Raw genomic sequence first — 22990 nt, 5'->3', positions numbered from 1 at the left:
ATGGCATTCATTTCGGAGGAATAGAGTATAAGCAGGGATGTGATGTTGAGGCTTTATAAGGCACTAGTGAGACCTCACAGTATTGTGAGCAGTTTTGGGCTCCTTATTCCAGAAAAGATGTGCTGACAATGGAGATGGTTCAGAGGAGGTTCACAAGGATGAAAAGGTTGTCATACAAGGAGTGTTTGATAGCTCTTGGTCTGTACTCGTTGGAATTTAGGAGAATGAGGGGGGGATCTCATTGAAACATTTTGAATGTTGAAAGTTTATTCCCAAGATGGGAGAGTCTAGGATGAGAGGACAATTTCAGGATTGAAGGGTGTTCACTTAGAAAAGAGATGCAGAGGAATTTCTTCAGCTAGAGGGTGGGAAATCTGTGGAATTTGTTGATACAGATGCTTGTGGAAACCAGCTCATTGGGTGTATTTAAGGCTTAAATTGATGGGTTCTTGATGAGCCAGGGCATCAAAGATTATGGGGAGAATGGATCAACTCATAATTGAATGGTGGGGCAGAATAACCAATTTCTGCTCCAATGCCTTATGGTCTTATCAAGAACTTATCTACTTCTGTCTTGAATGTACTGAATGATTTGCTCTGGTGAGGTGACCTGGGATTCTCCACAGTACTATTTAAAGTTTGAGTTGTGTTAGCATCTTTCCTTTAACAATTTGTATGTGTCTCACTAACTGAATGGTTGCTTTATAATTTTTTTAAAAGTTGCATTATACAGCACAGTACTATTTAGTGTCACTGGAGAAATAGACAGGTTGCATCCCTTCGAAGACGTGTAAAGAACGTCACATACTACAAAAATGCTCCAAGTGGCCCAAGCTCTCATTTTACATTTTGTTCCGCACAGGTGCTTAACTCCTCTGTAAGTGTGGTCACGGTGTGTAATGAGTACAGTAATTTCTATCTGGATATTTTTCTATTAATGTTGGGAGAGGAGGTGAGCTGCAACCTGTCAGTGAATCTGGTGCCCTCGTTTTTTTTTTAATCGAGAGGGGTTTGGATAGAAAAAAAATTCCACTGGCTGATGAGGATGTAACAATTTGAGGTTGCCACTGAACGTCATGAAGATCGAGGTATCGTTTCTCCCCATAGAAAATAGGTAAAATTCATAATGGATGATGTTAAAATCTGCAATTAAATTGGAATGGGCTAAACAAATACCATGTCACTGCGGAGACACGACACCACTTTGGCTGAGTCTCCGCGTCGGAGGCAGAAAGAAATCTTATATCCATGCACGTTGCAGTGAAGTGGGATTCACTGATGGGGTGTTGGCCACGCCTCCCATCTGCTCACTTACAAACCCTGGTTTCCCTCCTAAACCCAGAACCCTGTCCTGAGTAAGAAGCGTTCGTTCTCCTTCCAGTCCTGAGAGCTATGATTCACACTCCGCATGTTAACATTTGTCTTTGAGCAGATGCAGAAATGCTGAGAGCAAATGACGTTTTCAACTTGTTTATTGTGAGTTATCATTGGCACGGCCCGGGACCGCCTCTATACACATGCTTCAGGTTAGAAAAAGCAATTTGTGAGTTGGGGGGAGGCCGAGCATCCCATTTGCAACCGACAGGAAGTGTTGGATTCCCGTTTGTAAGGTGTGTTGGGGGGGGGGATGGGTTGCAAGCCCTTGCGGTTTTGTTGCCCCCCCGGAGGAAATGAACGGTGGGACATGAACGTGCGGAACTGTCCTTGGGCGCCGTAGTTCCTCCCCCGGAAGTGATTGAGGGCCGGCGGGTAAGCAAGATGGCGGCGGTGGCAGCCAGGCTCCTGAGGGCGGCTTTGGCTTCAGACGTCGAGGACGTGGCCTGGAAGGATGAAGAGATGTGTGTGGTCGGCATCTTCGGCAAGACGATGGACCTGAGCGCGGAGAAATACGCCATCGTCAACACTCTGTGCGACAAGCCGGTCTTCCCCTTGTACCCGTCCCTCATGAACGAGCATCACCAGGGCAACAACCTGCTGCAGTGCTACTACAACCAGGACAGCAAGGTCCTCTACCTGATCCTGACCGCCGTCTGCGACAACTACCAGCTGCTGCAGGCCTGCAGGGACCTGGCGGATGACGTTTCCCACGCCGAGGCCCACGAGTTCTGGAAAGGGGAGGAGAAGCTTCACTGCATCCACCTCCTCTACCTCTTCTCCGTCTCGCACATCCTCCTCCTGGTCCACCCCACCTGCTCCTTCGACATCACGTACGACCGCGTCTTCCGAGCACTGGACAACCTCAGGCAAAAGGTTCTTCCGTATCTGAAGAGCACGATTAAAGATTGCCCAGTGGGGAAGGAATGGCGATTGAATTGCAGACCCTGCCCTCCGAGGCTCCTCTTTATTTTCCAGCTGAATGGAGCTCTGAAAGTCGAGCCCAAGTGCCTAGACCCTTCCAATCTGGATAAACCCAAAAAACACTCTCCTAAAAGGAGACTGCAGCATGCCTTGGAAGATCAGATTTACAGAATTTTCAGAAAGAGCAGAGTACTGACGAACCAGAGTATTAACTGCCTATTTACTGTTCCTGCCAACCAAGCTTTTGTTTACGTTGTAGCTGGGCAAGGGGAAGACCCCATCAGTATGTTGATTGGTCAACTGAAAACGAACTGTGCCATCAGGGAGCATGAATCTCTCCCGATTTCAGGGTCACGGCGTTATCAATTGATGAGGCACGTCCGCCAGCCATCTTTCATACTGGAAAGCAACCTCAACAGTTCCAGTGGGCAGCTGGTGGACTGCACATTGAAGGAGTTTCTGTGGCAACACGTGGAGCTGGTGTTGACTAAAAAGGGCTTTGAGGACAGTGTTGGGAGGAATCCACAGCCATCGCATTTTGAGCTTCCTGCCTATAAAAACTGGCTCTCCGTGGCCTCGAAGCTCTATGACGTGATGATAAATTGGAGGGAAGATGAGCTGGGATTTCTTTCAGGAGATCTGTCCTCTAAGATACAGATCCAATTAAAAGGACTTGAAGGATTTTTGGATGCAGACAATAAGTTTTCTGAAAACCGCTGCCAGAAGGCCTTGCCTCTGGCACACAGTGCCTATCAGTCTAACCTGCCTCACCATTACACAACGACTGTCCACAAGAACCAGTTGGCCCAAGCCCTGCGTGTTTACAGTCAGCATGCCCGTGGACCAGCCTTCCAAAAGTATGCCATGCAACTGCATGAAGATTGCTACAAGTTCTGGAGTAATGGGCACCAGTTGTGTGAAGAGAGAAGCTTAACAGACCAACATTGTGTTCATAAATTCCATCTGCTGCCAAAACCAGGTGAGCCATACATTAGGAAGCTTTCACCTTGGCTTAGTTTAAGTCTTTGAAGGAGAGGGGAATTAAATTAATTGCAAATACACTACAATAACCCATCCTTTTGTAAGCTACCTTTTGGATTCTGGTCATTTTTAACCTTTCATAATATATACTCCAGACTGGGTCCATGGGTAAACTGCAGAATATCTGTACAAACCAACTGATGGTTGTATTTAAAAAGTCCCGGAAAACTGGGACACAGAGTGTATGAAGTGTTGGTAGTCTCTGTAAACTGAGACACAGAGTGTATGCATTTGTTGGTAGTCCCTGAAAACAGGGATAGATTTTATTCATAGTTGAGGAATTAAGGGATATGGGCAAAACACAGGTAGATGGAGATGAGCCTATAATCAGATCAGCCATTATCTCATTGAATGGCGGAGCAGGCTCGACGGGCCAGATGGCCAACTCCTATTCCTATTTCTTATGTTCTTGCACTCTGTAATTGGTACCTGTGAGTCTAGACAAGATGTACCAGCAATTCTGCAAATTTATTAGGATCTCTCATTGGCAAAAGAAGATTCTCCTGCACTCTTTAGCTGTATTTTTTCTCCCTGCACCTTGTCCTGATTACCTGATCCTCTGCACTTTTATTATTGATCTACCTGCTGTACTTGAGAATGTTGACTGCCAGGATAGAACACAAAACAAAGCTTTTCACTGTATTTTTGTACATGTGAGAACAGACGATTCGATTCAAAACATTATCTTGCCAAAAATATGCTAGAAACATTGTGCTCAGAGGTTATCATCATAAATAGAAACAAAATATATTTTCCCTTTTGAGTTAGATCAGTGTTGCTTGCAGAATAACTGTGATCCACTAATTTTCACACAACCTAAGCTCGTGAATAAGGAACAGATGGTAAATAGTGACACAGCCCCTATGCTTGCTCTGACGTTAAATAAGATCTCAATCCTCAGGGTGGATGATTAAAGTTGTGATTCACTTAATCCACCCAATCTATTGACCCTTGGTAAACGAGAAAGCCTGAAGACTCTGAAGTTTGAAGACATTGTGATTGTAGGGCAATCTGAAACATTGGTTATATACCTATTGACACTGCATGACCTGCTGAGTTTCTCCACCACTTTTGTGTTTTGCACAATTGATCCCTGTGTGGATATGTTCAGCAACTGAGCATCCAGGGCCCTCAGAGGTATTTGCAACTCTCTGAGTGGAATTTCCCTTCATCTTGATTCTTAAGTATTCAGTCCTTTCCTTTGAGTCTAGTTCTAGATTCTAGGGGATTCTACCTTGAAAATCCTCCTCGATGATGTGTTTCAAGGAAATTGCTTCATTTGTCGACTTCAATTTTGCTCCAACTCACCTGGGAAAAACCCCCTCATCTCTAAAAGTTAATGCTATGAATCTTCACTGAATTAACTGCAAGGCAAGTACATCTTTCTTTTGTTATGGAGACCAACAGAAAGTACAGAGGACATGGGCAAAGGTTTAGGAGTAACATGAGGGGGAACTTCTTCACTCAGAAAGTGGTTACTGTGTGGAATGGGCTTCCAGGAAAGGTGGTGGAAACAGGGTCACTTTTGACATTTGAGAAAGAGTTTGATAAGTATATGGATGGGAGGAGGATGGAGGGATATGGGCAGAGTGCTGGTAGGTGGGATTAGAGGAGGGTACTTGGATCAGTGCAGACTAGAAGGGCCAAATTGGCCTGTTTCCGTGCTGTTATTGTCATATGGTTACAGGCAAGTACAGGGAATCTAGTCGGGAGTAAGGTGAGGGGAAGAATTTTAAGCCTCAAAGGTTCTTGCAGGAAGCATCTGAATGAGAGTTTTTCTCTACCCCTCCCCTCTCTGGTACATGAAGCTGTCAATGTGTTTCTGTTTTGATGTATTTTTATTATCTCTCAATATCTTCTTCTCCCTTTTTCTTGATCTCTCAATTTTACCTCACACACCTCCCCCTTGATTATTTGGGTAATTTCTTCCATTCTCCAATTCTATTATCTGGCTCTTTCCTGGTCCTTTGGTGCATTGCATCAGCAGCCTATTGGGAGAAGGTGTTGGATGATTGTATATTCAAGTTGAATGGCTTAGTAATTGCACTAGAGGGTTCTCTTATTGGCAGCAATCTGGGTAAGACTCCAACACTAGCAAAAGTCGGCTGACTTCCCATTTGGTCTAATGGAGGGATACATTCCACACCATTGTTAAAATATATTAAATGTTGATATGGCTCTTATACTCTGAGATGCTTCAGGCAGTTTTTGCTGATGGCGAATCTGTTTTACGGCAGTCTAAAGCAAATTCTGTGTAATGGTGCACTGTTTTTCTTACATGACAATAAAGGGACCTTGAACACTGCCACAGACAATTGTGTTTTTGAACAAATTAATGCATAATAAAGGTTTAGAAGGCAAGGGACCAAATGCAGGTAGACGGCACTAGCCCTGAATGGCAACTCAGCAGGAAGGATGGGTTGGGCTAAAAGGCCTGTTCTTTGCTGTATGACTCTGTTTAATAAAGATAATCTATTAAAATAGGATAAACCAAGAAGAATATGTATTTAACAGTATATTTTGCATTTACTGAAACAAACTGAGTTTGTAGTCTAGTTGTTCACTCAACCAGTTTTCATGTAATCCCTGCTGCTCCCATTTCTCCAGCATTGTGTTTTTACATTGATCACTGCGTCTGTAGACTGTGTTTTGCTCTATTCCGTTGGAAAAACCTGCTAATTCTCTTCAAAGAACGCCTGGTTTGAAGAAGTTCTCCTCTGCTCTCTGAAGGGAGTTCTGTGGGAATCTTTCTAACTGCTCTCCTGCAATCCCTATTTCTTTTAGTTTGACCTGCTGAGTTTCTCCAGCATCGTGTTTTTAGTTTTCATGTTGTTTTGAATTGAATGGGAAGATTGACTTCAATTACTGTTGCTTTGTAGGTTCATATCAGGAAACGAAACGTTGAGCAGCTCGGTTAGCGTAGAGTGGTGAACACCACGCTGTTACAGCACCAGCGATTTGGACCAGGGTTCGAATCCTGCGCTGTCTGTAAGGAGTTTGTACGTTCTTCCTGTGTCTGCATGGGTTTTCTGGGTGCTCCGGTTTCTTCCCACTGTTCGAAAAATGTACTGAGAGTTGTAGGTTAATTGGGTGCCACGGGCTCGTGGGCTTAAAGAGCCTGTAATGTGCTGTATATCTAAATTTAAAAATTTTTAAAATCTATAATACAAAGTGGTTCATTCCAAATGTTCATCATGTTCCCTTACAACTTTAGGAAGGAAGTTTTCTATTGCCCTCCCACACCGGGAAGTCTATTTGTGACTTCAGGAGCATGCTGTGTTTTGGGATAATTATATAACTAATTAAAAAATCATCTTGTAAGCCAGCTCACTTCATGCTGGGCATGAAGTGAGTTAAATATAATTGTAACATACAGCCAAATGTAGTGTTCTTAATGTTAAAGTTTGTATGGTGCAAGGAAGCACCAAGGCATGTCTGCATTATTATCAACATCAATTTTTGAGTAGAAAGTGTTGTAATCTCATCATCCATAGAATTCAGACAAACTTCAGAATTGCGGAAATCTTGCAGTCCCTTGGTTGACTGGAAGACCAGGTGCTGAAAGCTCATCTGGTCACTAAATTTTAAATTTAGACATACAGTACGGTAACAAGCCATTTCAGCCCATGAGTCTGTGTTGCCCAATTACACCCAATTAACCAACATCCCCAGTACGTTTTGAAGGGTGGAAGGAAATTGGAGCCAATGGGGAAAACCACACAGACGTGGGGAGACCGTAAAGACTCCTTACAGACAACGCGAGATTTGAACCTCCGTTTCAATCACTGTTGCTGTAAAGGCATTGCACTAACCGCTACGTCAACCGTGCTGTCCTAAATCAGAAGTCCGAGCTTGGGGATTGATAATAACGGTAAATGAACAGAGATTAGAGGAAACACCAGAGATATATCAAATGATAATCAAAGTAGGATTTTAGGGAGACTGTGATAAAGGCGATTGCTTTATCTCACAAGGACGAACCTCAGAAACTCTCACCTGCATCCTTTCCACCAGTTATTTCTCACAAATGAACTTTCTGTGAGGGCAGATATGTGGGGAAGCACATGCATTATAGTATCGAATAATCCATTAAGTCAGGTTTATCATTGTCTGATTGCACAAGTACAACCCAACGGAACAGCATTCTCCGGTCCTCGGTGCAAAACATGCAGACACATAACTAAAAACACGTACAGCCAAACACTACATATACAGGACAAGTATTCAAACATACAAAATAATTAAAATGCTGACTTTATCTATTCCCTGATGGGACCAGCTGAAAGATGCTGTGTAGATAGTGACTAGGGGAGCGAGACTCCAGTGATCCTCTCTGTCACTCTTAAAGATTGACCTCTGATCCATTTCTCTGCAGCAACCGTACCACACTGTGATGCAGCCGGCCAAGTCGCTCTCAATAGAACTCCTAGAGAAGGTTGACATAATGGTAGCCTTGCCCGCTTCATTCTTCTCAGGAAGTGCAGTCACTGTTTGTGCCTTCTTGACAAGTGGGAGATGTTGAGTGTCCACAGTAGGTCACTAGTTAAGTGAACTCCAAGGAACTATTTGTTGTTATTCTTAGTCATGTACAAATGCTGATCCCCTCGAATAGGGGGAGAGTCACTTTGGACCACTTGTGTGCACCACATTTGCTAATTGCAGAATATCTCTGGAAAATAAAACTAAAATCTGGTTACAAGTGGATATAAAAGCAAATCAAGACGGATGCTGGAAATCTGAACTGAGAGGGAAAGAAAGCAAGTGTGTTTGACTGGCTCAGAATCTGTGAAGAAACAGTAAAGATTTCAGGTTGATTACTTGGCCTGAGAGCAGTGGTGATTTCTGCTGACAATTTTTTTAATTCTCTCCCTCTGTTTTTGTCTTCTTTATACTCTTGATGTGAAAAGTCCTCGCACTGCATTAGGGCCTATGACAATTGCGGGTTGGTGGTCATTCGGAGAAGATGTTGAACCAAAGTCACGATCTTCCATTTCTGACGGAGCAGGAGAGTGGTCACGGCAAATTCTATTTGTTTCAAGGCATAGGTTACAATAGAACATAGGATGAAGAGTTGGGAAGGGAAGTGGCAGATAGAGTTCAATCTGGAAAACTGAGAAGTGATGCATTTTGGAAGGTTGAACTTGGAGGCAGAGTATGTGGTTAATGGCAGGATTCTTTCCAATGTGGAGGAACAGGGATCTTGGGGCGAAATCAATAGTTGCTCAAAGTTGCTGAATAAATTGATAAGGTGGTTAAGAAGGCATGTGGAGTGCACCCCTTCATTCGCTGGGATGGGGTGTTGAGTTCAAGACCTGTGAGGTAATGTTTTAGTCTATAAAACCCTGGTTAGACAACACTTGGAGTATTGTATTCACGTCTATTCAATATAGGAAGGATATGGAACCTGAGAGGGTGCAGAGGAGATTTACCAAGATGATTGGAAAATGTGTCTCATGAATAAAGGTTGACTGAGCTAGGACTTTTCCCTTTTGAGTAACAGAGGATGAAAGATTACTTAATGGAGGTATATTAGATTGACAGGCATGGTCAGCCAACACCTTTCTTCCCAGGCCAAGATGGTCAAAATTTGAAAATGGAGCTTATATGAATCTTGGTCATACTGTACTCTCCACAAAGCAAATTGCAAGTTAACCAAGTACTGTAGAGGAAAATTTGGCCCAATCCTGTTCAATTAATCCCACTCCCTCTTTTCTCAGAGTTGCAATTTTTTTCCCTCAATTATTTTTCCCTATTCTTATGTTACCATTGAATCTGCTCCCACTGCCCTTCCCAAAAAGAACATTTTGCAATGCTTTTTGAAACAATAAATTTCCTTGCATTGACCCTTAAATTTGTCTCTGTATCGGAAATGGACATTTCTATTGTAAGTCATCTATCTATGATATTGGCTCAATTTTTTTCCCTCTCCATTCATTGTCTGATCTATTAGACATGACCCAGCCCTGTTATTGCCAGCGTAGACTTTGCATTTTCTCCTCTTGTACTACTCCCATTTCACCAGATAATTCTTACAACTCATCCACACGGCAACACTGATGTAAACTTATCACAAATTTATCTCTTTATTCTATTCATTCACTGTTTCCCTCCTATGTCCTTTGCTACTTAAAATTTTATTTTCTCTCTCTTCCAATTCTGACTAGATCTTTGATATAAACAGTCATCCTTCCACAGATGCTCCCTGCCCTACTGAGTGTTGATGACATTTTGCATTTTAACCCTCTCGACTCAAAGGAAACAACCCCCATCTCTCCACAAGTCCTTGATCCATTCTGGTAACTTCCCATTGCAGTTTGTGAAGGTTCCAGAGCATTTGCCTGCATCATTATCATTGCAAGCTTTTAAAAAAGCTTAGAGAAGTATGAAAGTAATGGCACAGCACGTGTAAGGTGTGTGTTATCATCAATCAGGGTAGATTGTATTCCTCACCCCAATCACAACAACAGGGAAACTTCTAATGCAGCCCTGAACCAGTGGCAGCCCTTTGCTCATTTTTATGTGGTCCAGGGTGAATTTAAAAAATGGAATATGGCATGTAGAAAATAGTTACTAACAATAATTTGCACTGTATGTACATTGCAATTCTTCCGACCGTTGAAACATTACTCAGCGATTAAAACATTTACCTCAGTTGATTAAACATGGTGAAACTGAAAAGTCGGAAAATAGTAAGGGAGTCCCGAAAATTTCACATACAGTGGGGAAAATGAATACTTTTTCACATAAGTCAAGAGGAAGTGGGTTTGTTTAATTTGCAAGGAATTTGTTTTCTTAAATAGTTATCTTTAATAGTCTATCTACAGATTTACAAACTCCATCATATTCATTTCATTGGACACTTGGGCCATGAACTGTATTCACTGAGAGTTGTGGAGGAATGGAGATGGCTTGTCCCTTTCTTAATCTTCTGTTCTTATTTTGCACTGCTTTTTGAATGAGTTTTATTGGCTTCATTTAAATTACATTAAAAATTACATAAGAGCGGCAGATACAGAAACGCTTACTGTAGTATGTGAGCACATTAATAAACTACTGTAATGTCAACAGTAACACTGATCACAAGTATCATAGTTATTTTGTTAGAAAATGAATTTTCTATGGCACAGGGGTTTTTTGGTCTTGCAGTATAACTGGTTGAAAACTGCTGGGTCATGACTCCTAATATTTGCCTGTATGTGGCCCATAACCAAAAAGATTTGGCCACTGCTGGTCAAATGGAAGACACTTATTTCAAAAAAATGTGTATCCTATGTGTTTGGTGCCCTTTCTTGCAGGAGAGAAGCCAGAGCCTGACAGAAACCCGCCTGTGCTATATCACAACAGCCGTGCCCGCTCCACCAGTTCCTGCAACTGTGGTCGCAGGCAAGCCCCTCGTGATGACCCCTTCGACATCAAGTCAGGCAATTACGATTTTTACCAGGTAACGGCAGAATTTTCTCTGAATTACAGACAGACCTGGTGAGCTGTATGTGATTAATATCTTGTAAAAACAATGCTGGAGAAACTATTGTATTTACTGCAGCTCTTTCTCTACTTTCCCAGTAATAGGAATTAAAAAGGGACATGTTTTTTGGGTGATATTGACTTCTGTCTGGGATTTGCATGGTTGGGTTGAGTGTCCTGTTTGGTAAAGAAGACCATAAGATATAGGAGCAGAAGGAGGCCATTTGCCCCATTGAGTCCACTCTGCTATTCCATCATGAGCTGATCCATTCCCCCACTCAGCCCCACCCCCCTGCCAATAACCTTTAATACCTTGACTATTCAAATACCTCACAATCTTACAACCACCTGACCTCCACAGCCACCTGCGGCAGCAAATTTCAGAGGTTCACCACTTTCTGGCTAAAAAATTCCTCTTCATCTTGTTTTAAATGGGGACCTTTCAATTCTGAAGTTGTTTCCTCTTGTCCTTGACTTCCCTACCATGGGAAACAACTTTGCCACATCTATATTGTCCAGACCATTCAACATTCAAAATGTTTCCAATGAGGCAAAACTTGGATTTTCACCTGGGTAGGAGTGCATTTTCCAGCCAATTAAGTTATTTTGAGTTGTTGTCACTGTCAATGAAATGTAACTGCCAGAGTGAAAGCTACAATGTTTCACAAATAACCTGTTCATTCATGACATCAGTGGACCATCTGTTCTTAGGATAATGGGAAGAGTTGCCTTGCTCTTCTTTAACAGTGCAAAGAGGTGAATACGTCCACCTGAAAAAGTCAACAACGCTTTCAATTATCCACGCATGCAAAGGATGCCACTTCTTCAGTTTCAGTCTGAATTCTGCAAGGTTGACTTGAACCTTCATCTTCCTGAAAGATCACAAATATCAGGAGTCACAGTAATGGCCAAATTTATATTATTAGCACGGTTTAGTCAATCATATTCTTGCCTTTGAGACAAATTAGTCATGGAGTACTACAGCATCGAAACATGCCTTTTGGTCTAATTTATCCAACCAAGCAAGTTCCATTTGCCTGCATTTGGTCCTATCCTTGTCCACCTCTCCTGGCAAAGTACCTGTCAAAATGTCTTCTAAATGTTTCTGGGTTTTTTTTTAGTTGTGTTCAGGAACGCTCCTTTGATTTTTATTCATATGGGCAAAATTGGATTTTTTTATTGGTGTCCTGCATTAACTTTAGGCAAGTTCAAATTTATTTATTATCAGATTGTAACAGTACAACGTGACGAAACAGCATTCTCCAGTCCATGGTGCAAACGCACATACAGACAAATGATATATCCGCACAGAACTGAAATACATACTGTATATTAAAATAAATGTCATTAATAAGTAGTAGAGTCATGGTGAGTTGTTTTAACAGTTCAAATGTCATTCTGCATTCTCACTGCCCGTGGAAAATGCTGCATGTGGGATGGAAGGAGACCTCACAGATTTTGTGAGCCGTCTTTAAACAACGATCCCAGTAAATCACATGGATAGGAGGGGTGGATCCTTTTGCCACTTTTATGGTCCTATGGATTGACCTCCAATTCATTCCCCTACGGCAACTGTACCACACAGAGATGCAGCCGGTCAGGATGCTCTCGATGATCTCCTGTAGGAAGTTGACAGAATGGTGGCCAGTTCAAGTTTATTGTCAGATGTACCAAGAAACAGTGATAGAGCTCGATTTCTGAGTAGACCAGTTAGCCATCTCTTAGAGGGTAAAGCAAGCAAGATTCAGACGCAAATAGAGGGATAGCCGAGTAGAGCAACTGCAGAGCGTTGAAGTAGAAAATCTACAGGGAGCCACTCATAAAGCTTCAGCACAATTTTTCTCTCCAAATTTAAAAAAAAGAAATGAAGTACATAATGCTAAAGTTCAGACTTTAGTTATTTAACACAATCTTCAATTTCTTTCATTTAATTACCATTTGATTTTTTTTTCCCTTGTTTTGACCTTCATATTTGCTACCTGAGCCTTTTTATCACCATCACGCCACTGACCACAGAGTTCCACAAGCAGGTAGGATTGGCCAGTGGCATTTGAAAATCAGAATCAGAATTTGTTGCCATGAACATGTCATGAAATTTGTTGTTTTGCAGAGCAAATATTCACATAAACCACGTTAAAAATTAAAATGGTGTGAAAAAAGGAGAAAGTGAGGCAGTGTCTGTAGTTCGCTGTTTATTCAGAAATCTGATGGCAGAGCCATGTGCATTATTCTTAAAACAAGATAAATGAAACTGTAAATTCTTCACATTTGATGTTTATTTGTGCTCTGAAGATTTTCTGGGCAGGCCTTATGATTTTACTTTTTCTCTTTTGTTGTTATTTTAAACCAAGAAACAGGAATGTACTTGTATTAGATGTGAACATACATTTGACTTTCTTTTTCAAATGAATCTTTGCAGCTTCAAGAAGAGAAGTGCTGCGGGAAGCTCGAGCACTTCTATTTCCCTATCTTTCAGCCCAGCACTCCTGACCCTGCTCCAGCCAAGAATGATTCCTCTGTAGCCTCGTTCACTCCACAAGAGGGAGAAGGAGAGAAAATGAAGGAGAAAGAGGCCCAGACTCAAGGCGAGAGCACCAGTCTCAGTTTGGCACTCAGCCTTGGGCAGTCCACCGACAGTCTTGGTACATTTCCCCCCGATCCTCACGCAGGGGGAGATCACACTGATGCTCACGGCCAGGGCAGTGACGCTAAACCAGAAAAGAGGCCCAGCATTGTTGATCGACAAGTGTCGACGGTGGAGTACCTACCTGGGATGTTAAATTCCAGCTGCCCAAAGGGACTTTTGCCCAAATTTTCCAGTTGGTCATTTGTCAAACTGGGCCCTTCCAAAGCGTACAATTTTCACAGGGGCCTGGACCAGAGCGGCTTCATACCAGGGACAAACTACCTGATGCCATGGGATATTGTCATAAAAACTAGGTCCGAGGAAGAGGTAGACATGGACAGTAATTCATGGCCAGCCCCCAATAAGTCCGTACCTGCCAAACGGGCTAGTACCGTAATTGGCCGAGGCAGACGGAGGGATGACGTCGCTCGGGCATTTGTTGGGTTTGAGTACGAGGACTCTCGCGGCCGCAGGTTCATGTGCTCTGGTCCAGAAAAGATCATGAAAGTAATGGGGAGTGGGCCAAAGGAATCCGCCATCAAAGCCCTTTCCTCGGACATGCCCCTGTACATCCTGTCTCCCTCCCAAGGCCGAGGACTTAAGCCGCACTATGCCCAGCTCATGAGGCTGTTCGTTGTGGTTCCTGACGCCCCGTTGCAGATCATGCTTATGCCACAGGTAAGATTGCAAGCCTGAATTTGCTTTACCTGCATCGCAATCTTGTCACATTTTATCTGAAATTCAGAACGCAGACTTGTGATTATCTTCTGAACTATTAAAGTACACTGTGAGTGGTTTATAATTTGCATTAAGGCCAAGATTATTGAGATTAGACCCAGAGTTGATCAGCATATATTTGGTTCCTCTATTACGTCACTTAATAGCAGGTTTGAAGGGACACATATTAACCATTACATTCACTTCACAGCTAAAATAAGCTTAAGGGGCAAATTGCAATGTCTTCTGAAATCTCAACCAGAGACAAGATGAGACAACTGTCACTGCATACTACAATAAAATACCCCCGTTATCCTAAATTCAAGCAACCAGCAGCCTTGAGCAACCATCAAAAAAAATTGCGGAAAATAAACAAGTAAAATAGGGCGGCACATTTGGCGTAGCGGTTAGCGTAAAGCTGTTACAGCGCCAGGGATCGGGACAGGGGTTCCAATCCTACGCTGTCTGTAAGGACATTCTCCCAGTATCTGTGTGGGTTTTCCCAGGGACTCTGGTTTCCTCCCACCCTTCAAAACATAGCGGGGTAGTAGGTTAATTGGGTGCAATTGGACAGCATGGGCTCATGGGCCGAAAGGACCTGTTACTGTGCTGTATGTATAAATCTTAAAAGTACAAAAGTTTGAAATTAGCGCCCTTTGTGGTGAGTTCGCCAATCCACGCAACATGCAATTTCAGGCATCCCAACAAATTTACTTGTCCGACCTCTAACATTCCACTTGGATGCCAGATACTGTATGTTGTTCTTGGGTTTTGTTTCAGTACTTTTATCTGGACAAAGCAATACTCATAACATTATTTTCATGAGAGTAGACTCCTGGTTGAGATTTCAGAAGACATTGCAATTTGCCCCTTAAGCTTATTTTAGCTGTGAAGTGAATGTAATGGTTAATAAGTGTCCCTTCAAACCTGCTATTAAGTGACGTAATAGAGGACGAAAAGCTTAGCAATAAGTCTGCCAGCAATGATGTGGATATTTGAGATAATGTTTAGTACATCATATTAGAAATGTATTAGTGTAATGAAAAAATGTAGTATTTATAGCCTGGGTAAACTGTTAGTGGATTACTTTTAAATACATCTGTGATAGTGTGGACAGAGAAACTTTCGAAAGTTACACTGCAGAATCACGAAGTGGTCGAAGCTTGCAGGTGCATTGTGACAGTTGGATAAGCAAAATCAAAAAGGAATTGTTGACCTGGCAATTTACATTGGTACTGTTGAGACAGGCATGGCTGAAAATTGTACATGGTCAGCATAATATTTTTTGATGGCAAGTTGAAAATGCGAAGACTGAAATGCACTTGGTGACATTGAAGAAGAGGTTGGAAGCATTGCTTCTGAATGAAAGTTTACGATGCTTGACAAGTGTTTTAAAAAGCATCGAAGGCCTCAATAGAACAGTGAGCCTTCCAATACTGGAGCTGTCTTAGTGAAATCCTTGCTTCCTAGCAACTGTCCAAAGGACTCAAAAAGTCTTTCCAATATTTTATTTAATTTATAGTTGATTCACAGTTCCATATGCCCATATTTTCTGTGAAATACTAAGTTAAATTTGACTCCCCAAACCATAGAGCAGTGGTCCCCAACCTTTTTTATCCCCACTCACATACCACATTAAGTAATTTCTTACTAACCACACTTCTCTGTGGATTATCACCTCGTTGTGGTGGAGAAGCTTGTGTGGTCCTGTAATCCAGAGGGTGATGCCATCTGGAGCTCTGCTCCTGCTAACGTCTCCCATGGCAGTAAGGTCGAGGGTGAGGACCCCGACAAAGAACAATCCAACCAAACCCCCCCAATGGTGGAACAAGCGGACAAAGTTGCTTAAAATTCAACGACTGTGAAGGCAGATAAAGACTGCAACAAATCCATCAGCTCCAATCGTCATGGTTTCCAAACCATTTGAACTAGTTGGTTGATTTGTGGAGTATTGTGAGCTTCTTGGAATGCACATCAAGTACTTATTAAACAAATACATGTTCAGGCATCTTCGCTTGGTGGAACAATGGAACAAGGGCCATCATCCTCGACTACGAGGGATAGCCATGATGATGACTAACCACAGTATGGCATCCTATGCCATAGGTGCTCCATGGATAGTAAGGGATTACTTAAGGTGGTATGTGAGTTGGGGGGGGTGGGGGGGAAAGGTTGAGGACCACTGCCATAGACCATCAATCATTTATCAGGGTAAGATACTTCTCCATTTCTCAGTCACATTTATCACTTTGATTTAATTTTTTTTATTGAGCAAAATCAGATGCTCTTGAGCATTGCAATCTCTAAGCTGCAGTATTTCATAATGTAAATGTTGTGTCCTCTCACTGACTTAATTGGATTTGCATTACCATCAAACAATATCAATTGTAGCTGAGTGAATAGTTTCTGAATCCAAGCATCTTGTCTGACTTCCAAAACTTGAAGCCTATGACCTGAGCTGACACTTTGCTATTCAAGAAGTGTTGTGCTTTTGATACATATGCCTCACGTTCAGTAGACATGACAATCGCAGCAACTTTGTCCTCTGATTGCAAGCACAACGTTATGGTGGTAAGTTGGGGGGGGGGGGGGGGAGAGGGGGTACTCAGAAATAGGTCTGGGGACTTTAATTGTAGCCTGCGATCTTAACCAAAACTAATCATTCAATCAGCATCAAAAACAGCTCATCGTGCTAGTGTGAACCTGTTGTTTGGGTTTGTGTGGGTCCCACAGGTTAAGAACCAGACCAAAGTGCAGGTACAAAGGACATGTTTATTTCAGGGATGGAATTGAGACAACAGGGTCGATATGTCAAGCAAACTTCTACACATACACAATACGCAGGGGGTAAATGTACACTTTCGGATGACAAGAGGGAAACCGACAGAAACTAGGGAAGTTACAAGAGCATTCACATTTAGCAATCTGATCAAGGTGATGTTACGTGCCCCCATCCCTTGACCAGTTTGGACCTAGCCCTGAGACTCACCCCAACCCAGTGTGGAAGGTGATACTTTACATGCCACGAAGAGTCCAAAGGGGCACATGGTCCTTTATAGTTCTGGAGGAAAAGATGGGGGGGCCAATCATAAGGGTCAGTGTGGGCCCCGTTGGTTGCTGCGGCCAATGGCTCGAAACCAAATGCAGAGGCTCAGCAGGGGTGAACTGAGGTGATTCACCTGGGCCAATTGGGTGAAGGTCAGGGCTGAGTCTGGGCGGGCTGCCTGGACTGCAGCACCTGGTGATTTAGGTGGGCCAATCGTAAGGGTCACCTTGATGGCTTGGGGTGAGTCTTTGACCTTGCCTGGCGGGTAGAGTATCCTCCGAACGGGAGCGCAGCAGCGCCACTCGGTGGTGGATGCTGCCTCTCCATTACAGAGCCTATGCTAGAGCAAAATTGCTGAATCTGTTAAGAGCGAGGGCTGAGTGTAAACTCTTTTTTGAGGTTTAGGCAGAAAGTTGGTGGAATCCTTGGAAATATTTAAATTTTAAAAATTAATTCATACATCACTGTTGCAGGCCATTTTAGCCCACGAGCCTGTGCCACCCAATTGACCTACAATTCCCGTATACTTTGAAGGGTGGGAAGAAACTGGAGCACCTGGAGGAAACCCATGCAGGCACAGGGAGAACATACAAAATCCTTAAAGCTCTGGATTCAATCCTCAGTCGCAATCACTGCAACAGAATTGCGCTAACCGCGAGGCAAACCATGCTGCAGTTGCAAACTGAGTTTATTGACGGGGTGTAGTTGATGAGCGAGGAAAGATTAGTTTTGGGGAAAGTCAAATTGTCTGCAAATGTAGTTGAGAAAACCTTGCTCAGGTAAAGCTGCATTGATGGGAAGAGAAGTAAAATCAATGTTTCAAATGGAAGACTTCAGAATTGGGAAGGGAAGCTTGTAAAGCTGCAGGGAAAGTAGGGGACGGGTGTTTTCTTGGAAATGTTCCTGTGATCCAATGTGATTGAAGAGGACGCAGAGAAGAATGTCACCAGGGCTGAAAAATTGTAATGAAGAGTGAAGGATGGGGTTATTTAATTTTGGAACAGAGTTGGCTCAGGAGAAACCTTGAGGTCCACAACATTACAAAGGAGAGTAAACAGGAAGAACCGTTTCTCTCTCTCTCTCTCTCTCTCTCTCTCTCTCTCTTTCTCTTCCCCCCACCCCTAGCCAGGGAACATAGATCTGAAGTTGAACAGGAAAGTCTAAAGATGTTGCGATTGTAGTGAAATACTCAAAACTGCTGCAGGTCACGCAGGGTCCTTCGTATAGCAAAGATAAAAATACATAACCAACGTTTCGGGCTAGAGCCCTTTAACAAGGAATGGAAAAATGTTCCCAGGTGTCCAAATCAAAAAGTGGAGGGGGGGGGGGAGGCAGGAGGTAATAGGTGGAAAAAGGGGGAACAGCAGCAAGCAAGATGGGGAGGGATGGCTGGTTAAATCGAGAGGGAAGGGGAGAGGAGAGATGGAAGGGGGAGAGGAAGGCAAGTTAGCAGAAACCAGAGAAGTCGACGTTAATGCCATCTGGCTGGAGAGTGCCCAGGCGGAAAATCAGGTGTTGTTCCTCCAATTTACAGGTAGCCTTTGTGGGATAGTACATAATGCCAAGGATAGACATTTGAGTATGAGGGTGTGTCACAACTGAAATGGTTGGCAACTGCGAAGTCTCTGTCACTGGTGCGGATGAAGCGAAGGTGTTCAGCAAAGTGTTCTCCCAGTCTGCGCTGTGACTCCGATGTAGAGAAGGCCACAAAGGGAGCATCAGATGCAGTAAATCAATCCTGTGAATACACAGTGAACTGTTGCTTCACTTGAAAGGCCTGCTTGGGGCCCTGTACCGTGGTGAGGGAGGAGGTGTGGGTGCAGGTATTGCACCTCCTGCGGCCACAGGGAAAGGTGCCGGGGGGGTGGGGGGGGAGCGATTGGTGGGGAGGGATGAGTGCACGGGGGAGTCACGGAGGGAGCAGTCCCTATGGAAGGGAGGAGTGGGGAAGATGTCTCTGGTAGTGGGATCCTGTTGTAAGTGCTAGACATTCAGGAGGATAATGTTTTGGATGTGGATGCTAGTGGGGTGGTAGGTGAGGACAAAGGGGATTCTGGTTTTGTTGCATCTGGGAGGCAGTGCGGGCCAGGGCAGATGAGTGTGAAATAGAAGAGATGAGGGCTGAGTTGATGGTGTTGGAGGGGAAGCAACATTTCTGGAAGACCTCAAAATGAGAGCAGAAAATTGAGAGAAGGGGACAGAGTGTGAGGAAGTGTAGTTGTGGGAGTTGGTGGGTTTGTAATATATATCAGTGGAAAGCTCATCTTCTGAGATGGAGACAGAGATCCAAAAAGAGGAGTGTTTTCAGAGATTGACCAGATGAGTTTGGCTGCACAGTGAATAAAGTTGACAAGTTTATCGTGGGTGCTTGAGGCAGCCCTGATGTAGTCATCAATATACTGGAGGAAGAGTCAAGAGGTTCAGCCTGTGAAGGCTTGCAGTATGGATTGCTCCACAAAGCCCACAAACTGGTAGGTGTAGCTGGGACCCATATGGGTACCCATGGCTACTCCTTTGATTTGGAGGAAGTGAGACGAATTAAAGGAGAAGTTCTTTAGAATGAGGACAAGTTCTGCTAGGTGAAGGAGGGTGGTAGAGGGTGACTGATCAGGTCTCTGGACAAGAAAGAAGCGAAGCACTTTAAGGCCTTCTGTATGGGGATGAGGTGGTGCAGTTCAGGAAATCTGAAGTCATTGAAGAGATGAAGGGCATGTGAGGTATCGCATCCAGAGGTAAATTGAAATTTTCTGCCAGGACAAGGTGTCCAGGAGGAAGAAGGCTTAAAGCAGAAGGGGTCTTGGGTGGGGTGGAGATTCATGGAAGTAGGCAGAGATGGAGGAGACAGAAGTGGAATTTGGTATCGTGGTGTGCCCAGAAGTCATAAAGGTGTGGGTGGGAAAGGGCTGGAGGTCACTGCCTGAAAGAATGGAAGCGACAAAAGCCTTAACAAAGTTAATAAGTATTTGGAAAAGCCAAGACGGCACACGTTGGAATGTTGAGCAAACGAAAAGAGAAACAGAAACTCGGAGGGTCAGGCAGCATTCGTGGGGAGAAATGATCAATGAACACTTCAGTCAGGATCTTTGATTTGAGTCTCAATAAAGGGTCCTAACCCAAAGAAAGCTGGAAAATAGTTTTGGAAAAGGGAAGCAGAAAGCAATTTTGAGATGTCATGTTTCTGAAAACTCATGATTTCATTTTCAAGGAACCTTGTGGGTTGTACTTCACTCGGAAATGTCACTGTGGTAAAAACCAAAGATAAGCATGGTTGTCTGTCCTTGTGTTTCAACCTTGCAATTGTCTGAGAAAATCTAGATGTATTAAAAAACTTGCATATGTAAGCATTATTTATTTTTAACTGCAAGATGAATTTTTTGTTTGCCTTTTGCAGGTTCAGCCTGGACCCCCGCCGTGCCCTGTGTTTTACCCTGAGAGGCAGGAAATACCTGTTCCATCGGATGGACTCTGGGTGCTCCGCTTCCCCTATGCCTATGTCACGGACCGTGGACCTTGCTTCCCCCCAAAGGAAAACCAGCCACTGATGAGTTACCGGGTGCAGCGGGGTATCCTTAAAGCTATCCCACAGTGATGATACCTCTGTGATTATGTAGTGCTGGTTCTTTCTTTAAAAAAAAAACACATTTCCCTTCATCTGTTTACCCAACAGAGAGCCCCAAACAATTAAGGTTGAACTAAATGCTCTTGTGGGTACGAATCATTTCACCCATAGACTTGATAAGCAAAACCTGAGCATGCATTCTTTTGACCGAAAGTATTAAGGACACTTTTGAAACGAGATGCTAAAACAACAGGCATTTTCTACTACGGTACACTTGACCACTCGTTTCCCAGTCAAAGATGATGTGAAGCCTGCTTCAGTCAAAAGGTTCCTCTGAATTTTTTTTTTGATGAGGGGAAGTCCCACTTTGTTTTCCAATAAAGTGCTCTCGCCCATTCATGTTGTGAGTACAAGCACTCATTGCGGTTGGTGATGCAGATTGATTACATCAGTATTAGCTGCAAAATAAGTGTTCTTTCTTATTAAAATATTTTTATTGATATTCAATAGAAAAAAATGAACAATACAATTCTATGTGCTGCAGAACTAGTAAAAGTTATAATAATAATGATCATACGTAGAAATAGCACATACAGTAGAACCTAAAAAAAGAGAAAAAAATACAAAAAAGGATAAATTCTAATTGCTTCCTCTAAGCAAGGTTGACATTTAATGGCATAATCTTGGAGAGAGACAGCACCGTGCTAAAATTCCAAATCAACATTAACTCTTAAGGTTATAGTAGTGGTCTACAAATGAGCCCCATATAATTTGGAATTTAATATTTGAATCAATAAAAGCATATCTAATTTTTTTTGAAGTTTAAAGAAAACAATATCTCTTAGCCATTGTGCATGTGTAGGTGAAATATTGTCTTTCCATTTAATCAAAATTGCACGTCTGGCCATTAATGGAGAGGATAAAATGTGACATTGAAGTGAGTATAACATCATCACCCCAAAGTTTTCCAAAAAGAGTTATTTAAAATTTCAAAATTTTTCTAATCTAGGGAAGGTCCAGAACATGTGTTTTACATTTGTCTCATTGAGGATTTATCTCCAGATAAAAGTTTAACTTTAGACGTGTGTGCTCTTTGAACCATTTTAAATTATCACAGACAATGCCGTGCACAAACGTGTTAATGAGTTTAAGAATAGCATTCTAAAGGTCTTCATGGTTTATAATTCATTCAAATCATTAACTGCGCTTGAGACCTCAGTGATAGATTCCCATTTCATTCAGTCTTCTTGGGTACACATTGAGTCTAATTTTTGTCTGGTTTTCAATCTCTTGCGGTGGTCTCATGGCTGAAAGCAGTTTTGTCAGATGATAGTTTCCTCATTTGACTTCACTTTTTTTTAAGTTCATCCAATAATGGAGAACAAAATCACATGACAAAGATTTGTTCATTCTCGCTGTCTCAGTATAGAAGAGTAGGTTGAACAACACCTGAAATGTTACACGCCATTTCAAGTCTTAGCCACCAGTGAGCACTTGAGGTGTTTGAACAGGGATTCGGATTCGTGAAATTAGTTTGCATCAGCTACTGCTAAGTCATGATGGTTGAACTAACTTGAATTTGCTCATCGTTTTCGAGGTTCCAGTGACAAATCGTTCAAGGCCCATTAATGAAAGCCAGTTGCAGTGAAAGTGCCCTTGGGAAGCTTTCATGAGGGGAAACTCCAGAAATCTTAAAACAATCAACCAATTTGGTGCTTAGAAATTCTGATGTTCCAGTCAGGGAGTGTGATAACAGTCCAGCCTTTAGGTCTGCCAGCTGTGTTTTGGTTGAGGTTTTTCCTCTTAAGAAAGCACCTTTTCTGAATAAATCTGATAGTCTGGTAACTTGCCTTCATGGTCAAATGGAAAGATCTGAACTGTGTGGAAAGAAGTTGGCTGGGGTCAGGGCAAATGAGATGGATGAAGTTGTGGGAGCACTGACTGAAATTCGTGTTATCATGTGTGGGGTTTGTTCTTGCTAAGGATGTTAATATGTCATCTTGATAGTGTGAATTATTCTCACATTATAAATCTGACATTTAAAGTACATTAAAATACAAATCAACAGGGATTAGACTTTTTTGTACCCATACTTCATCCAGCTAAAACTAACATGCTATTGGTCTTCTATCAAAGGAACAGGTTTTGTTTGCTAACTGGACAGTGATTGCTGCTCTTCAACACGACACCAAGTGATGGGTCCTAGGTTTGCACTTGCTTTGGTATAGGATAATTATCA

The 22990-nt window shown here is 42.7% G+C and overlaps 1 protein-coding gene across 1 annotated transcript; it reads left to right on the top strand.

Moving 5' to 3' along the window:
- Positions 1-1487: 1487 nt before the first annotated feature.
- smg8 (SMG8 nonsense mediated mRNA decay factor) lies at positions 1488-21148 on the top strand. The gene is made up of 4 exons (XM_069910458.1): positions 1488-3277; positions 10635-10780; positions 13223-14107; positions 20584-21148. The coding sequence occupies exons 1-4, from the start codon at positions 1759-1761 to the stop codon at positions 20779-20781; spliced, it is 2748 nt and encodes a 915-aa protein (XP_069766559.1). The 5' UTR covers positions 1488-1758; the 3' UTR covers positions 20782-21148.
- The last annotated feature ends 1842 nt before the right edge of the window (positions 21149-22990 follow it).

Source organism: Narcine bancroftii, chromosome 14 (genome assembly GCF_036971445.1).
Source record: "Narcine bancroftii isolate sNarBan1 chromosome 14, sNarBan1.hap1, whole genome shotgun sequence".
NCBI lineage: Eukaryota > Metazoa > Chordata > Chondrichthyes > Torpediniformes > Narcinidae > Narcine > Narcine bancroftii.
The sequence above is the reverse complement of the archived record's forward strand: the minus strand, read 5'-3'. Positions and strand labels throughout refer to the sequence as shown.

What these genes read in the sequence shown, in the direction of transcription:
- smg8 (XM_069910458.1), top strand. Translation starts at nt 1,759, where the DNA reads ATGGCGGCGGTGGCAGCCAGGCTCCTGAGGGCGGCTTTGGCTTCAGAC. An exon ending in GCAATTACGATTTTTACCAG is followed by an intron (nt 10,781 to 13,222) that starts GTAACGGCAGAA and finishes GAATCTTTGCAG; the next exon opens with CTTCAAGAAGAGAAGTGCTG. An exon ending in AGATCATGCTTATGCCACAG is followed by an intron (nt 14,108 to 20,583) that starts GTAAGATTGCAA and finishes TGCCTTTTGCAG; the next exon opens with GTTCAGCCTGGACCCCCGCC.